At 52.6% G+C, this 17,129-nt stretch overlaps 1 protein-coding gene and 1 long non-coding RNA gene across 12 annotated transcripts in view; one reads left to right on the top strand and one right to left on the bottom strand.

Annotated features, from left to right (window-relative positions):
- Positions 1-1,071, bottom strand: part of LOC134483326 (uncharacterized) — a 72,293-nt gene extending 71,222 nt beyond the window's left edge. Inside the window, exon 1 of the long non-coding RNA XR_015644020.1 lies at positions 733-1,071. This is a non-coding gene — a long non-coding RNA (uncharacterized LOC134483326). The remainder of the gene's footprint in view (positions 1-732) is intronic.
- The window catches only part of Cacna1a (calcium voltage-gated channel subunit alpha1 A), a 297,093-nt gene that overhangs the window by 216,998 nt on the left and 62,966 nt on the right, over positions 1-17,129 (top strand). For all 11 annotated transcript variants that reach the window (NM_012918.6, XM_087593877.1, XM_087593876.1 and 8 more), the window contains 6 exon segments: positions 332-1,006; positions 5,763-6,208; positions 7,516-7,654; positions 9,790-9,919; positions 10,930-10,989; positions 11,483-11,589. In NM_012918.6, coding sequence (NP_037050.3) covers positions 332-1,006; positions 5,763-6,208; positions 7,516-7,654; positions 9,790-9,919; positions 10,930-10,989; positions 11,483-11,589 — 1,557 coding nt within the window.

Here is a 17,129-nt window from a genome sequence, read left to right as displayed (position 1 = left end):
AGTGGGGAAGCAGAGGTGTGAAACTGCCCTACACTGCAGTCCAAGAGAAAGGGCTGGTAATATGACTCCGTGGGTAAAGACTTGTGACACCAAGCTGTACAACCTGAATTCAGGCTCTTACGTAGTGAGAGGAGAGAACCGACTGCAGATAGTTGCCCTCTGACATTCACAAAGTTGCGGCGGCCACATGCAAACACATACATCAAAGTTATAAAAGTTGAAAGTACCCACTGGAGTTGGGGGATGGGGGGAGGGGGTAGTCGCAGCCCTCGTTATCTGACCACCATCACACCCATGACACTGCAAACAACCTCCCTTCCTTGCCTTGCAGGAAGGAACAGCAGAAGAACCAGAAGCCTGCCAAGTCGGTGTGGGAGCAGCGCACCAGCGAGATGCGCAAGCAGAACCTGCTGGCTAGCCGCGAGGCGCTGTACGGGGACGCGGCTGAGCGCTGGCCCACCACTTACGCGCGCCCGCTGCGGCCGGACGTGAAGACGCACTTGGACCGGCCGCTCGTGGTGGACCCGCAGGAGAACCGTAACAACAACACCAACAAGAGCCGTGCGCCAGAAGCGCTGCGCCAAACCGCGCGGCCCCGCGAGAGCGCGCGCGACCCCGACGCGCGGCGCGCCTGGCCCAGCAGCCCTGAGCGCGCCCCTGGACGAGAGGGCCCGTATGGCCGCGAGAGCGAGCCGCAACAGCGCGAGCACGCGCCACCCCGCGAGCACGTACCCTGGGACGCGGATCCTGAGCGCGCCAAGGCCGGGGACGCGCCCCGCCGCCACACGCACCGGCCTGTGGCCGAGGGCGAGCCTCGTCGCCACCGCGCGCGCCGCCGGCCCGGGGACGAACCGGACGACAGACCGGAGCGCAGGCCGCGTCCCCGCGACGCCACTAGGCCGGCCCGCGCTGCAGACGGCGAAGGCGATGATGGGGAGCGCAAGCGGCGACACCGACACGGGCCGCCGGCCCACGATGACAGGGAGCGCAGACACCGGCGCAGAAAGTGAGTGGGCTCCGGGAGGGAACTGGGTTCCCAGATGGACCTCCAGCTCACTCCAGACCGAGTTCTCCGTAGCTAGGGTGACAGTCACCAAACCAAGCATACCGGAAGTCATGGGGATGTACCCAGTAGCCATAGTCCTGATTAACAGATAGGGAAACAAATGCAATTCACTGCCGGGATGGATGTAGGGCCTCATTTTCTAAACAAGATTCTACAACAGAGCCAGCCCCTCACTGGGGGATTCTAGGTTGGCCCTCTACCACTGAACTACATCCCATCCCAACATTACATACTTTAAAAGTCTGGGCTATAGGACTAACGAATTGTGTGTCTTACGCGTACGCTAGGAAAAGCCTGGCGTCTCCATCAGCTTCGTATAGCTTTCTTTACCTGCTGCTTTCTCTTCAGTTAATGCACTCCTTGGCCTCAGTGTTCTCACCTGTATATTGGACCCCCCAAAATGGTGGAATCATTGCTGGAGTTAAAAAAGTAAACTCCGCCAAGGCTCTCGTGGGCACTGGTGCTAAAAAGCACTCGAGATTCAGCACCTGCAGCTGCCATCTTGCTGGTCCTTTGCCTACTCGATGGTGTCACTGGGGAGGTCTGAAAAGCCACTCTGCACCGAGGTGTCTTCCGTAACAGCACCAGTAGTGGCTTTCTCTTACTCTTTTCGTTACATTTTGCAGTGCTTCATGGAAGACCCTGGAGCGACTCTCCACAGAGAGGCCCAGGGACTTCTTTGTCGATAGAGTCGTCTATCTCCCTGTTACAAAATACTGTTCTCAAGCCTAGTGTGGCGTCACTCCCATGATCCTAGTACTTGGGAGGGGACAGGAGGATCTGGAATTAAGGGCCACCCTTGGCTACATAGCAAGTTTAAGACCATCCTGGCTACAATGAGAACCTGCCTTCAAATTATTATTATATTATTATTATTATTATTAATTATACGATCCCTTGATATACCTTTGTATTGTTATGAGTGTATCATCCCAGAGTTTTTGTTGTTGTTGTTGTTGTTGTTGTTGTTGTTGTTTGTTTTGGTTTGTTTTTTTTTTCAGTATGTACAAAACCTGACCTAGGCCTATGGGAGAGGGGCATTCGTTCAATCTGCAAGAGTCAGCTTTCTCCTTCCGCTGTGTGGGATCTGAGGTGTCAGGCCTAGGCAGCACAGCTTGTGACTGGGCAGGACATGAGGGCAGCCATGAGAATCTGTTCCTAACAAGAGCTGAGCAGTGCAGCTTCTGGGACCACACACTGAGTAGTGGGATTCTCAACCAGTGAGAGCTTAAACGGGGTCTGGTCATGTCAGCTGTATTTTAGCCCAGGCTGTGAAATCCAGCCAGTAAGCACAGGCAATGAGGGCCCTTACAGAGTGGTTGGAGTTTTTGAAAGTCTCTAAACGTTGAATGTCAGTCACACCGTGAGCAGAACCTGGTGCTGAAATACTCCTGCCTATCACTATCTAGCTGTGTGACTTTTAGACTGTCCCTGTACCTCTCTGGTCCTTAATTTATTCATCTGCAAATAGGGCGAACGATAGACTAAAACGTACAGGTTTGAGTGAATGACTACATATTAACTGTGTTGAGCGATGCCAAGCCAGCAGCAAGTACTCAGTAAATGTTAGCGTGGGTGGGATTAGTAGCAGCCCTAAGTTCAGCCATCCTTGGATGTCTTTAGGGGTCATCCTGAGGCCCTCTGGGCTCCAGACCATGCCCGGGTGGCTCGGAGTGCCTGAAGCAGTGCAGAGTCTGATCAGTATCACTCTGTGTCACTCTTTGCCTAAACAAATATTTAAAAAGTAGTGGACATTTAACCCACTAATAACCGTGGGCTCCCCACTACGGCCTGTGGCACCCACTGGGTTCACAGTACCAGGTCTGAGTTCCTTCCTGTGGAACAGCCCTCAAATCAGTAAGCAGTTGGTTATCCCCACATTAATGCAACTGTTGCTCCAGGGAGCACACCACTGTAGTCTGCAGGGACCAGCACTGGGTAAGACCATGGTACATTCTGGGGTCTGTGGTTGTTGTTGTTGTTGTTGGAGTTTTTGTTGGTTTTGTTACGGGTTTGTTGGGTTTTTTTGTTTTTTGTCTTTTCTGACACCGGTTTCCCTGTAGGCCTCAAACTCAGAGTTCCACCTGCCCCTGCCTCCAGAGTGCTCCACCACTGCCTAGCTAGATGCTCTGTATTTGTTAGGAAAGAGACAAAAGGGGACGGTCTATACATTTGGGGCCAATGCAATTTATTTGTTGGTTGGTTTTAATCGTTTCAGTCTTGGGGCTGGGGAGAGGCTCAGTACTTGAGCACTTCCTGCGTGCACAGGAAACTCAGGTTCAGTTCCCAGCACCCACATGGTGACTCACAACCTTCTGTACCTCCCGTTCCAGGGAACCTGAAGCTCTCTCATGGTCCCCTGGGATACCAGGCACCCACTGTCACACAGACATACATACATGCCCTAAGAGATAGACGTAAAATAAAAATAGTCTTAAAACATTATCCAGGCTGGGGATTTAGCTCAGCAGTAGAGCGCTTGCCTAGCAAGCGCAAGGCCCTGGGTTCGGTCCCCAGCTCCAAAAAAGAAAAAAAAAATTATTCAGTCTATAATCAGTTCAGTCCATGGATACAGAATCTGTAATGTGAAACGGTGAATTATAGTAAGAGTTTATCAACTGTCCAGGCATACTCCCAGCACTCAGGAGGCAGAGGCAAGGGGATCTCTAAGTTTGAGATCAGTCTGCTCTTCATAGTGAGTTCCAGGACAGCCAGAGCTACATAGAGAGAGCTTGTCTCAAAAATAACAAAAAGACTTTATCAAGTGTTTTAGCATCGTGTGAGGACTCAGTAAGTGTACACAGACCATATTAACAATACCGAAGTCTCTCCTTGAAAGACATCAAAAGCCTTAGAGCTGGACACAGTGGCGCATGCCTAGAAACCTGCGCCCAGGAAGCTGAGGCAGGAGGATTGCTACAAGTTTGGAGCCAGCCTGGACTACAGAGTAAAGTGCTGTTGAAAAGATTCTGTTTTGAGGATCGTTTTGATTCTATTTCAGAGAGCTGGGAGCTCCCGTGAGCTCCTGCCTTTCTTTTCCCTCCCCGTGGGGTTATGCTCTGGCCACACGTATTTCATCCCCCGTGTGTTTCATTGTCTGGGATGTTGACAGTGTCATCCCCAGTCCCATTTCCACACTCCCCTCTCTCTTCCCCTTTAAAACATGGATCTCCAGAACACTACTCCTGCACCGTGCACAGGTTGCTAGGCACCGGTTCCCCTATGCAGGGCAGCTGAACCTGGTGATACCCAAGGTGGCCAAAGTGAGGCACATGCCCCGAGTCCTGGTACAGACTTGTGAGCTGCCAAGCATCTGCCAGTCTGAGGACCATTCGCACCAACTGTGCAGCCTAGGTCCATCTGCATCTGTCACCATGGCAATCACTCCCCACTGGTACATGGAGAGGGTTGCTGCAGTTCACAGCTTCCTGGCTTACTTACTTTGCCTGTGTCGCAGAGAACTGTGAGCCTTTAACACATGGCCCCTCACACATTGCTCAACACCTCCATCCCATGCACCCCAAGTTGTTCACTGCTCGTTTCCTTTGCTGAGTGATGCTGAAGTTAAAGCTTTCTAGAGAAGACCAAATTCCAGTTCAGCCCCATCCAAACTGGTTCACGTAGGACAAATGTCCTCTTCTCTGCCTCAGTTTCCTGTCCTGTTGAATGGAGTTGATCCTGTTTTCAGTCTCAGGTGCTTTGTTACTGCACGAAGTCTTAAGGGTACAGAAAGTGTGCAGTGAAGGGGGCTACTCTTATGGTCGCCGCCAAATAGTCTAGGACAGTCCCCTGGGTCTCAACTGAGTACACTCCAAGAGAGAAATCCATTGGGGGCTGGAAGTGGGACCCTGCATGAGACAAGCTTAATACAACCAGTCACCTCTCCTGGGTGCTATGGGACAGGGCCCAAATTCAGGTTTCTGTATCTTTTGAATCTTTCTTGAAGACACTTAAGGATTAAAATTAACTGGAATGTGTACTGGGTGTGTGGTTTCACACACCTTTTATCCCAGCACTTGGAAGGCATAGGCAGTTGGATCTCTGTGAGTCTGGGGCTAGCCTGATCTACATAATGAGTTCTAGGACACTTGAAGCTATATTGTAAGACTCTGTCCCAAAAGACAAAAACAAAAACAAAAAAAACAAACAACAACAACAACAAACCAAGCCCAGTGGTGATGGTGCAGGCCTTTGGTCCTAATGCTTATGAGGCAGGGGCAGGCAGATCTCTGTGTTAGAGGCTAGCCTGGTGTACAGAGCAAGTTCCAGGATAGTCAGGGCTACACAGAGAAACTAGATTGATAGATAGATAGATTAACTGGAAATTTATGATTGAGCTTTGCATATTGGGCCAGCAAAAACATCCCCAGTAGTAGCAGGGGTGTGAGCTAGAATCCCCAGTTAGGAGAGCAGGTGTGTGTGGCTCAGTGTTAGAATTCTGCCGGGGTCCTCACCAGTTCACAGAAGGTGCTCCCTTTTATCTCATAACCGCTTGGCCTGCCTGGAGCAGTGCAGCACTCTGTGAAGTGTAGAGTCAGTAGTTATTTTTCCTTTCTTTTCAGGGCAGGTAAAACTTGGAGCCTCGAGGGTAGTAGAGCTGAGTAACGCAGCATGCCGTTCCTGCACTGTGCTGCAGCCCTGGGTGGGTTTCGGCCGCCCTACTGACCCTAATACTCTTCCACTTTGATCCTTTTAGAGAGAGCCAGGGCTCTGGGGTCCCCATGTCTGGTCCCAACCTGTCCACCACCAGGCCAATCCAGCAGGATCTGGGCCGCCAGGACCTGCCACTGGCTGAGGACCTGGACAACATGAAGAACAACAAGTTGGCCACCGGGGAGCCTGCCAGTCCCCACGACAGCCTGGGCCACAGTGGCCTTCCCCCTAGCCCTGCCAAGATCGGGAACAGCACCAACCCTGGTCCCGCCTTGGCCACCAATCCCCAGAATGCTGCCAGCCGCAGGACGCCCAACAACCCGGGCAACCCGTCCAACCCCGGCCCCCCCAAGACTCCCGAGAACAGCCTTATCGTCACCAACCCCAGCAGCACCCAGCCCAACTCAGCAAAGACTGCCAGGAAACCCGAGCACATGGCGGTGGAGATCCCCCCGGCCTGCCCGCCCCTCAACCACACTGTGGTCCAAGGTGAGGAGCTGCAGGGTTGCCTGGGCCATTTCTGCCATAGTCCAAGCTCACTGTGAGAGGAAGACCCTGTGGTAGCCTTCAGTGACGTTAGCCTGTGGCTGTTCTCTGCACCCTGCCTTCCCTCCACAGACCCCACACTGCCGTGATGGAGAACGAAATCCCCAAATGGGAAAGGGGGAGGGGGGCTGGACACAGCTCGAAAGGTTAGGTACACTGTTGCTGTCCAAGGCGTGTCGCACATCTGGAAACATCCTCTGTAATTGGTCCAGCGGCTCAGTAAGAACGGGAGGGGGCTGGGATCTGGCTCAGCTGGTACAGTATTTGTGCCTGGCACAAACTCCAGCACCACAGACAACCTTCAGTCAAGGTGGGTGGAGGCAGAAAGTTCACAAGTTCAAGGCCACCCTTAGCTACCTTCTGAATTTAAGGCCAGCCCAGACCCCATCTCTATTGTTAATAACGATGCTAGTGTCCTCCTCAGTTTTCCGCAGCGTCATCATTGCAGCACACACTAAAGAGCGTTGCCTGCTTTTTCTCACAGTAGTGGCAACCAGAGGTGTCACACACCAGTGTGGCCCTGTTTGGATCAGCCTTGCTTCTCTCGTCACCTGGGGCTTTGACCCCTAAAGACAGCATGGCATAGATTCCTGTAGGAAGCCAGTCAGATTTTGGCTCTGGGTTGTTATGTTTTGGGATAGCATCTGACTATGTAGCCCAGGCTGGCCTCAAACTGGAAGTGATCCTCCAGCCTCTTTTTCTCCTGTGCAAGGATTACCTGTGTGGGCTGCAGTGGCTGACTTCACAGCGGAGGGTCTGACAGTGCACTGCTATTCTGATGAAGAAATGGAGTCCCAAAGAGACTCAGTCCACAAACAACCTACACAGAACCCAAGAGCCCTCCCAAAGGGGAGGAACCACAGTCGGGACTGGGTGCTCTCACAGGCCGCTGAGTTTTCTACTCTATGAACCAGGGCTGTGGGCAGCTGCCCCATGCAGGCCCCGGTAACATCAGAGAAGTCAAAGAGAACGGGGTCTCCATTACCCTAGAGTGCTTGCCCAGTTCAACACCAGCCCCACTGCTTCCCGGTTGTGTGACCTTAGATTAGCCACTTCCCTTCTCTGTGCCTGGATCCCCTCCTCTGTCAGGCAGATGTCGTGGGCACCAACCTCTCAGGGTCCAGTGATGCCTGGCATACGAGAAGCTTTTTCTCAAACGCCTTGTGCTTAGTGTCAGCTCCAGGTAGACCAGGAGCCCAGAGCCTTGTGGGAAATCATGGAGGAACTCGTGTTTGTTCTTGTCCCGACAGTAAACAAAAACGCCAACCCAGACCCACTGCCAAAGAAAGAGGAAGAGAAGAAGGAGGAAGAGGAGGCAGACCCCGGGGAGGATGGCCCAAAGCCCATGCCGCCCTACAGCTCCATGTTCATCCTCTCCACCACCAACCCGTGAGTACAGGAGGAGGAGTGGGGCCAACTTCTCTGCATGGAGGCGGGGTGTAGGGTGTATCGCCCCAGAGGAGGGTGGGGTGGGGCAAGGTAGAGCCCCCTCGTGGGGCGGGGGGGTGTATCGCCCCTGTGTGGGAGCGGGACAGACAGTGGGAAATAGATCCCTTCAGTACCAGCCTTCCAAAGCTGAAAACTAGTCCCCTCTTGCTTCACTCACAGAAGATAAAAACTTGTCAATGCACTGCCCCGGAAAAGAGCATTGAGAGAAAACCACTGCCATGCCAGGAGAGGTGTCCTTTAGAAATGGCTGTCTTGTACAATACCCAACCTACACGACCTACACAACCATGTGACACAATTGTTTCTAAACATTGCCCCACAAGGTGCAGGCTCTGGAGTCCTGCACGGCAACGTTTTTCAGAAGTTCAACTTTGATTCTTTACTAAACGAATGTTTTAAGTGGCACCTAATGCTGGGTACCATTCTAAGTGCTTTATAAGTTTCTCAAACGCTTGAGAATAGCCCTTTAGCACCCTCTTAGCACAGGCACGGTGAGAATGGGTGAAGCTTGAGCTAGAACAGGCTGCTTGTAACAGCTCGGGTTTTGTCCGGGTGGACAGTACTGGAGATGAACCCTGGCTTTGCGCATGCCAGGCAGGCACTCCACCCACTAAGCCCCAGCCCCAGATGTTTTTCTGTTGTTGGTGATGATGGGATTTGAGTTTGGGTTTAATTTACCATTACTGCATGTATGTATGATGTGTGTTTGCCATGGCTCCCGTGTAGAAGTCAGAAGACCCCAGAGTCCTTCCCCTTCCATGTTCACGTGGGTTCAGGTGACTGAACACTGGGCACCAGGTTTGCAGGGCCAGCACCTTCACGTCTCATTGGTCCCTGGTTTTTGTTCTGTTTTGCATATGTGTTATTGTAAAATAAAACTTTTCCTTCCCCCAGCCTCTGCCCCCGGAATGACAACTCTGAGGCTAATTATGTATTAATAAACGCCTTGGCCATACGCTTTGGCTCATTCCCTGACTAGCTGGTAACTTATTTAACCCCTTCAAACTACGTCTTCCACATGCGCAGTCACTTCTCCTCAGTCATGGCCCACTTCTTACTTCTGGTCTCCTCAGAGGCTCCCTCAGCAGCTACTTTTAGTCCCTCCCTGTTTCCCAGAATCCTCTCTCCTCCTGCTAGTGTCCCACCTCCTGTTTCCTGCTTCAGTTCATTGGCTGTAGGTGTTTTTTACTGACACGTGATGCTTATAAAAGACAGGTGATGCTTATAAAAGATTCTGGCTACATGTTGTTGATGTCGTGTTTGTGGGCGTGTTTTGCTTTGGGTGTATTTGATTTTTTGCTGTGGATATTCTGGGGTGTGGTGTATGTGTGGTTGTGTGTGTGTGTGTGTGTGTGTGTGTGTGTGTGTGTGTGTGTGTGTGTGTGTTTGTCCTGTGTGTGTTCTGTATGTGTGATCTGTTTTCAGAACAGATCTTACTCTGTGACCACACTGACCATACTGGCTTTGAACTCATTCCACAGTCCAGATTGTCTTGAGCTTTTATCGATTCCTCTGCCACAGCCTTGCATGTGTTTGGATTACAGATCCGAGCCCCCTTACTCGATTCCTCTTTTTAAACCCTGGAGTACTTTACACAGGACCACCTGGCCTTGAGGTTGCTCAGTGGATAGACTGTATTACTTGTTGCCAAGACTGCCAACCTGAGTTCAGTTCCCAGGACCCACAGAATCAATTCCCACAAGCTATCTGAGCTGCACAGGCAAGCTTTGGCCCAATCACCACCCACCACACACAGGAATAAGTGTAATTCAAAGAATACATGGAGTCTTTCCACATCCTGCAGAATCATTAGTCGTAGTGTTTCAGGCTGGCTGGAGAAGCAAAGTCTTTCAGGAGAGCAGAAACTCTTCCCAGGGTAGGATAACGTTCCCGGGTGGCTCAAGATTTCAGCTGCACTGGACTATACGACACGGCCAGCGCCCCGTTGAGAGTCCTTCACAGATGGCGAGGGAGGGGCAGTGGGATTGGACATCTCAGTGGAACCCTCAGTGGTAAGAGGGGAAGGACCCATGAACCTGCGACCTGAGTACCCCCGCCCCCGTCTCTGCCCTCAGCCTTCGCCGGCTGTGCCATTACATCCTGAACCTGCGCTACTTCGAGATGTGCATCCTCATGGTCATTGCCATGAGTAGCATCGCGCTGGCCGCCGAGGACCCGGTGCAGCCCAACGCACCCCGCAACAACGTGAGTCTTGGCTTTGCTTCTGACCTGAAACAGATTTCACAGAAGCTCTCTCTGAGCCACGCCCCCAGCCGCTCAATGGGAGTTTCTAGGCAGGAGCCCTACCCCTGAGCCACACCCACAGCCCCTAGCTGGGGAGGTCTAGGCAAGAGCTCTACATCTTGAGTCATAAATCCAGCTCCTAGGTTACATTTTGACGGGTGATCATGGAAGGCATCACTAGAGAAATAGTATTTGACCCCACGCTGTAAAGTGAGCTCTAGGAAATGAGCAAGGAGAAGCACAGTGAAGCATCAGTGAGGCAGGGAAGTAGCTAGGCGGATGCTCCAGGGCCTGATTGAAACTGTTGTGAGCACGCCTCCAAGGCTGCCTTAGGCGTTTGGAGTGCACGGCCCAGCAGGTTTCTTATCCTAAGGGAGGGGACCCATGCAGGATTGTGCGCGGAACTGTATGATTTAGGTGATCATATCACCCTCTGCTGGTCATGTTCAGAAATTACCAGCCTTGAACCTACAATGCCCACCCTCACCCTTACTACCTCCGCACACATGGGTGGGTGCCCTGGGTGGATCCAGAAGCTATGGGCAGGGACAAAAGCCATTACTCATCCTTGTAGAAACAGCTAAACCCCAGCTCTAGGCAGGACAGTTGGTGAGGAAGGGGAGGGCATAGACACTGGCCAGCCAACCCCATCACCCCAAGGACAATCACCCCCAAGGTGGTGGTGGGAAGGGGTCCTTCAAGGCCTTCTTATTCCACCAGGGATTTGGAGTGCATGAAAAAGGCAGTCTTGGTGAGGGGGTTGGGGGTGAGTCCGTAGGATATGCTGCCATCTTCTGGACACTTCAGTTCAGGCACTGCTCATCTTTGATACTACCTGAGCGTGGCTCCTGAAGCTCTACTTCTAGGTGTTTTCACAGTGGTCCCCACACCCCAGTGGGCTACTGTTAGGTCTCCCAGGAGTCAAGCCTGATCAAGCCTGTGATTGGGCCCCTTGCCTTTCATCCCTGTAGGTGCTGCGATATTTTGACTATGTTTTCACAGGAGTGTTTACCTTTGAGATGGTGATCAAGGTAAGAACAGAAGTGGGGCTTCCACACACAAGCCTTCCTCAGGGTGAGGGGCATTCTCCAGGCAGGCGTGGAGGGAGGAGGGGGTGGGTGAAATCAGGGAAGTAAGGCTTGGCAGTAACTGGGAGGACTTTGGTGTACACACCAAAGGAAGTGAGAGTCACGGAGGAGGGCTCTAGGCAGAAGAGGGACTGACTCTGCCTGAGTGTTCTCAAGTCTGGCAGCCGTCAGGTGGCAGACAAGGCAATAATCAGAGACCAAGTCTGCCATGGTGAAGGCTGGAAGATTCCAAATATAAAGTCTACCATGCTTCCTGATGCATGTCCTCCTGTTGGGGTTCAAAGACGTAGGCTTCTAGCTGTCAAGTCACACTCCTTTTCCTCAGAAGGTCCCACATGTCATGCTGGATATGAGATCCTGCCTGCCCCTCCTGCCCCAGGTGGGTGTTGTCCTAGGGAAGGTGGAAAGCTCTGAGCCCACTGTCCTCTCCCCTCAGATGATCGACCTGGGCCTCGTCCTGCATCAGGGGGCCTATTTCCGTGACCTGTGGAACATTCTGGACTTCATAGTGGTCAGTGGGGCCCTGGTGGCCTTTGCCTTCACGTAAGTCTCCGTGCAAGCCCCTCCCGAGCCCCATTCTGAGCCCCACAGTCAGATGTGGGTTATATTCTGGGGTTCAGAGACGGGAAGGAGAGCTGTGGGCCAGCGGGGGGGGGGTCTGCCCCAGTGGAGCTGCAACTGGCTTTGTGCACGTCATCACCATTAAAGGAGGACGGAAGGGACCAGACCACCTTCCACTCCTCCCACAGCAAGGCGGTGGCCCCTTGCTGTGCTGCTTCTGGTGTTCTTGCTTCTGGGGACATCTCATCTCCTTCCCCATGTTGTCTCTTTGGGGTGGCCCCCAAAAGACAATCAGAAATCAAGTGTGCATGAGAGGTTCATCTCACCTGTGCCCCAAGGCTCCTTGCCGTATACCTAGTGGTCTCCTTCTATGTCTCTCCCCTCCCAAGGCTCCTAGGCAAGGTCATGTGCCATGGCAGGGCTCCACCATGGCACCCCGGCTGTAGGTGGCGGTTTTAAATATGGCTCCCGATGTCTGAGTGGCAACCATTTCAAGATGGCACCCAAGTTCTGAGTTACACATTCCAAGACAGTGGCTCACTTCACAGTGGTGCCGGAAAAGCAGAGCAGCCATTCCAAGACAACCCATGAATTCTTGATGTCATTCCAAGATGGCATCCTAGGGTTTAGTAGCCATTCCTAGTTGGCACCTAGGTTCTAGATAGCCATTCCAAAATGACACCTTAGGTCTGGGCAGGCATCCCAAAATCGAGTCCAAATTCTGGAGAGCCATTTCAAGATGGCACTCAGGCAGCAAGCAGCCATCCTAAGGTGGCAGCTGAGTTCCAGGGAGCCTTTCCAAGATGCTAACTGAAATCTGGCCATCATTCCAAGATGGTGCCTAAGTTCAGAATGTCCATTCCGGAGTGCCAGGGAGACCTGTGTGTCCATGTAACATGGTATCTAGTGTTCCAGTGGCCATTCTCGAAGGTACATGAGCCCTACCATCCAAGTTTCTAGGCAGCTATTCCAAAATGGAGGTCTTGTTGGAGAGGGATGACAAGATCCGTGACAGCACATGCCGAGGCGTGGTCTGACAGCAGACATCAGTATCAGGGACAGACCTAGCTTGCTCCTAGTCCAGAAACCCATCTTGGGAGCATAGGTTGTGCCTGTCGCATGGGTCATTCCCAGAAAGGAAGGCCTTCCGGGGACCTTGACCCACCTCAGCCGGCACAGAACCCAGGGGCTTCTTTGGGCTGTCTCACTGCTGGCTCCTCAGCGGGTATGGCCTCTCAGTCAGCTCTCACACCCGGCTGTGAGTGCTTCATCATCACAGGGGGCTGGACTGCTGCCCATTCCCAGGCGAAGGGCTGCAGTAGGCCCTACCGAGTTCCCTGGGGCTCAGCGAGCTGTGGTTATGGTGGTCATGAACTGGTGTTGCCATAGCCTCAAGCCTGACTTAGCCAGACTGCTGGCCTCTTCCTTTCTATCTACTCTTCTGTCTCTCTATCTCTGTCTCTCTCTTCGTCTCTCAGACTCTGTTCCCCACCCACCCCGTCCACCTGTATTCGCTTCACTTTTCTTCCCCCTTTTTCTGGTCCTGTGGGTGGAACCAGGGACATTTGCATGAGACCTGAGCTCTAGAGTCAAGTCTTTAATGTCCTCATGAATTCAGTGCAGACATTATGCTACCCTGTGCTCCAAGAATCCCTTGTTTGTAGCTCTTTTCCCCAATCCCTATGCAAGAGAAGGTCCAACCAGGGACATGGATGTGTCTGCGCAGGCTTCCGGTTCTAACAGGAACTGGCACTGGAAGCGTGAGCCAAGGGTTCTCTTGGAATTTTAGAAGAGCATGCAGTTGTAGATAATTCAGTGGCAGGGGAGATACACCGACCCGTTCTGTACCCCTACCTCACTACCAAGAATCTACTTGGTCCTGCTACTTCCCGCCAAAGCTGGCCACACCTTGGTTAAGCTTCTCCTGCGTACCCAGTAGCAAAAGGGATGTCAGTTGCTACTTGCTTGCCAAGGGAAGTTTCAGAGCCCTCCCTCCCTTGCCCCATAATCTCTAGCAGCAGACTTCTGATCTCTTGTATCTGGGGCGATTCAACTTGTGAAGTCTTTGCTTGGTGTCTCCTTGTTGATGTCATGGTGGAGCATCAGCTTGCTGTTTCTCTCGCCATCATCTGTCCCATGATCCTCCCTGCTCCTAGACAAGGTGGGAAACCCCGGAAGCACTGCGAGGTACCTCCAGCTGGGTGTGGTAGCAAGGCTTGCCCCTTGAGAGGTTGAAGCAGGAGGATTGCTGCTTCTAAAGCCAACCCCAGTTGTGGAACACGAGTGTCTCAGAAAAGGAAGGAAAGAAGAGGAAGTTCCCCAAGTCTGGAACCCTCTGTGTTGCCCAGTTTCCCATGCAGCAAGATGTAACGGCTCGAATGAAGCACCTGGAGCGCGTCATCTCTGATGCTGTTGCACCAGGGTAGTCATCCCCATTCCACAGACGAGAAACTGAGGCTGAGGCAGGGGTATAGAGAATGGAATCTGGACCAGCAACCTGTCCCACTGGGTCCTTTCTTCCCTGGAAGGTCTGGGAGGCTGAGAAGCAGGAAGGAGGAGGAGGGAGACTGCTCCCTTCTTGGATAAGAGGGATTGAGGCAAGGACCCTGTCTGCCTGCCTGTGCTCTTCCAGCGATGTGCTGAAATCCTCTGAATGACCCCCCCTCCACGTCGTCACCCACATCTGTATGTGTGGTCTGTGTGGGTGTGCATACATGTGCCTTCCGTCCCCTAACCATGCTCCATCCCCCATGCACCGTCATTAACAAGCCATCTCACAGTCTGTCACCATGAGGGACATCATGCCTAGTGCCCATGCTTTGGAACAGCCAACTGACATCTCACAGCAACTGCTAGATGATGATCTTGCACTCACTGCCAAGAGTCTATCTGGCGCCACCACCCTTCCCCTCAGGGCAGGCCCTTCAGCCCTGCAGAGCTGGCAGAGTGTACCTTAGTCCAGCCGCTCCTGCACCCTGAAAGCCACACTCCCAACAACCAAAGAAGAGGCCCTCCAGCAAGACCCTCAGAACAGCCCTGCCCCAAAGGAAGGAAGACACAAGCTCAAGATGCATGCACATGGGGGTTGGGGATTTAGCTAGTGGTAGAGCGCTTGTCTAGCAAGCGCAAGGCCCTGGGTTCAGTCCCCAGCTCCAAAAAAAGAAAAAGAAAAAAAAAAGATGCATGCACATGGGTTTGAATCTCAGTCTGCCACTTTCTGGCTGTGTGCCCTTGGGGAAATCACTCTCCCTGTCTGGGCTTCAGATGTCTCATCTGGAAAATGGGCCCAATGGTGCCATCTTCCTGCAGATAAATGCAGTGACTCAGCAGCATGCTAGAAAAGTCCAGTTAGGGACAGAGCTCAGTGGCTCTGGTCCCCAGTGCTGCCCTGGTGTTGAGGAACTCTAGGTTCCCAAAAAGATGGGGCAGATACCAGTGCCACTGGAAGCGTCTCTAACACCCCAGGGGAAGGACCCGTAGACTTTCATGTTTGAGAGCCCTAAGCTCTGCAGAGGTATCTACCCATTAAACCGTTCAGTTGAAAGAAGGATTGCTAGGTATAATGTAATGCCTGGAATTGCAGCTCCTCCTCGGGAGGCTGAGGCAGGGGGATCACAAGGTCAGGGACTGCCAGGAAATTTAGCAAGACCCTATCTCAAAATAAAAAGTCAAGTGAAGTCTCGAGGCATGGCCCAGGAGTAGAACCCCTGCCTAGAATCCCCCAGTGAGGGGCTGGGGTTGGCTCTGCAGCAGACAGTTGGCCTAGTGTGTGTGAGGTCCTGGATTCCATCACCAGCAACTCTCCTTCGAGAAAGCTCCACCCACCAGCCACACACACACACACACACACACACACCTAGATCCCAGCTACTCTAAAGACTGAGGCAGGAAGAACAATTGTTCAAACTAACCTGAGCTATATCTTGACGTGAGTCACAAGGTGGAGGCTACCAATACCAATATGAAGCTTCGTGAAGCCAAGCTCACTTTCCAGATGAGGCTTGCTGGCAGCCAGGGCAGCATTCAAACCTCCATCCTTTCCCCCACAAAGCTCACCCACAGCGAGCTGGGCCCCATGGCAGAATGGCTGCAGGAAGCAGTCCTCCTGCTCTTGGCAGTGACTGAGTGGCTAGTTCACCCAGGGTAATAGGCAGCTCCAGGGCTCCTTGCTCCTTGGAAATATGCCTTTGAGAACTGCTCTCAGGGCCATGTCCTGCCCAGTACAGAGATTGAAGGAGGGGCTGGCTTCCTGGTCCCCTCGGGGATCCCAGAGCCCAGCGCCTATGTGTGTCTGTGCGTGTCCTGTGTTCTCTCTGAGGCCACTCACGATTTGTCTCTCCTTCCGACGCCACCTCACCAGGAGCAGTACACGGTAAAGTGCCTCTCTCTCTCTCTCTCTCTCTCTCTCTCTCTCTCTCTCTCTCTCTCTCTCTCTCTCATTCTGTCTTGTCTTCCGTGCCCCGTTCGCAGCCATGTTGGTTCTGGACTCCTTTTTCTGTGGCCTTTGTTCTTGCTGATGTCCTGTTGCTAAACATGACCAGAGCCTGCTTCTCAGGGGTGGAGGAGCCCCAAGGGATCACAGAGTCACCTGCTGCTGTGACCCATCAGCTCTTACCTAGAACTGAAGGGCCAGGGAGTGTCCCTCTCTCATGTGATGTCAACAGAGCCAAGGAGCTGGGAAGAGGGTCACCAGAGCAGCCGAGGTGTGGAAAACAGGCCTTCCGGGGAGGAAGTGGCCATTACTCTGAGGAGCTTCTGCCTGGCAGATCTTTCTGATCCACTCAGTGACTGAGGCAGGAGAATCTTGAGTTTCAAGTTAGCCTGATTTACACACTGTGTCCCTGCCTCTGAAACTATAAAGAGATATAGATAGAAATCGAAGTTGGTGTTCTTCCTTAATATATAATGAGCACTTAGAAACAAGAAAAACTGGTCTAATGATCAGTGGACAGTGGATATAAGCAGAAACATCAGAGCTGGGTGTGGTGGTGTACACCTATAATCCCAGCCAAGACCCAGGAGGCAGAGGCAGGTGGGTCTCTGAGTTTGAGGTCAGCCTGGTGTACAGAGTTCTAGACCAGCCATGTTACACAGAGACCCTTTCTTTGGTGAAGTGTTTGATATACAAACATGAGGACCTGAGTTCAGTCACTAGAGCCCACATAAAAAGTCGGACATGGTGGCATGCATGTAGAAGTCCAGCCCTGGAGATGGAGAGGCAGGTCCCTGGGACTCGCTGGCCAGCCTGTCCTACTGAGTGAGCCCCAGGCTAGTGAGAGACGCTGCCTCTAAAGATGAGTGACACCTCAGGTTGACTTGTGGCCTCCACACACATGCATGGGTACCTGCAACATCTACACACACACACACACACACACACACACACACACACACACACACACACCCAGCTTGCACATGTGCACATACACACATTCGCCAAGATGGCCAGAAGCACAGCAACCACGCACAGTCATAAGCAACTTTTCTCACAGTGCCAGGAAATGGCGCTCTCCACCAGAAGT

Source organism: Rattus norvegicus, chromosome 19, assembly GCF_021556685.1.
Source record: "Rattus norvegicus strain SHRSP/BbbUtx chromosome 19, alternate assembly SHRSP_T2T, whole genome shotgun sequence".
In the NCBI taxonomy this organism is placed as follows: Eukaryota; Metazoa; Chordata; class Mammalia; order Rodentia; family Muridae; genus Rattus; species Rattus norvegicus.
This window is presented reverse-complemented; position numbering and strand designations above follow the sequence as displayed.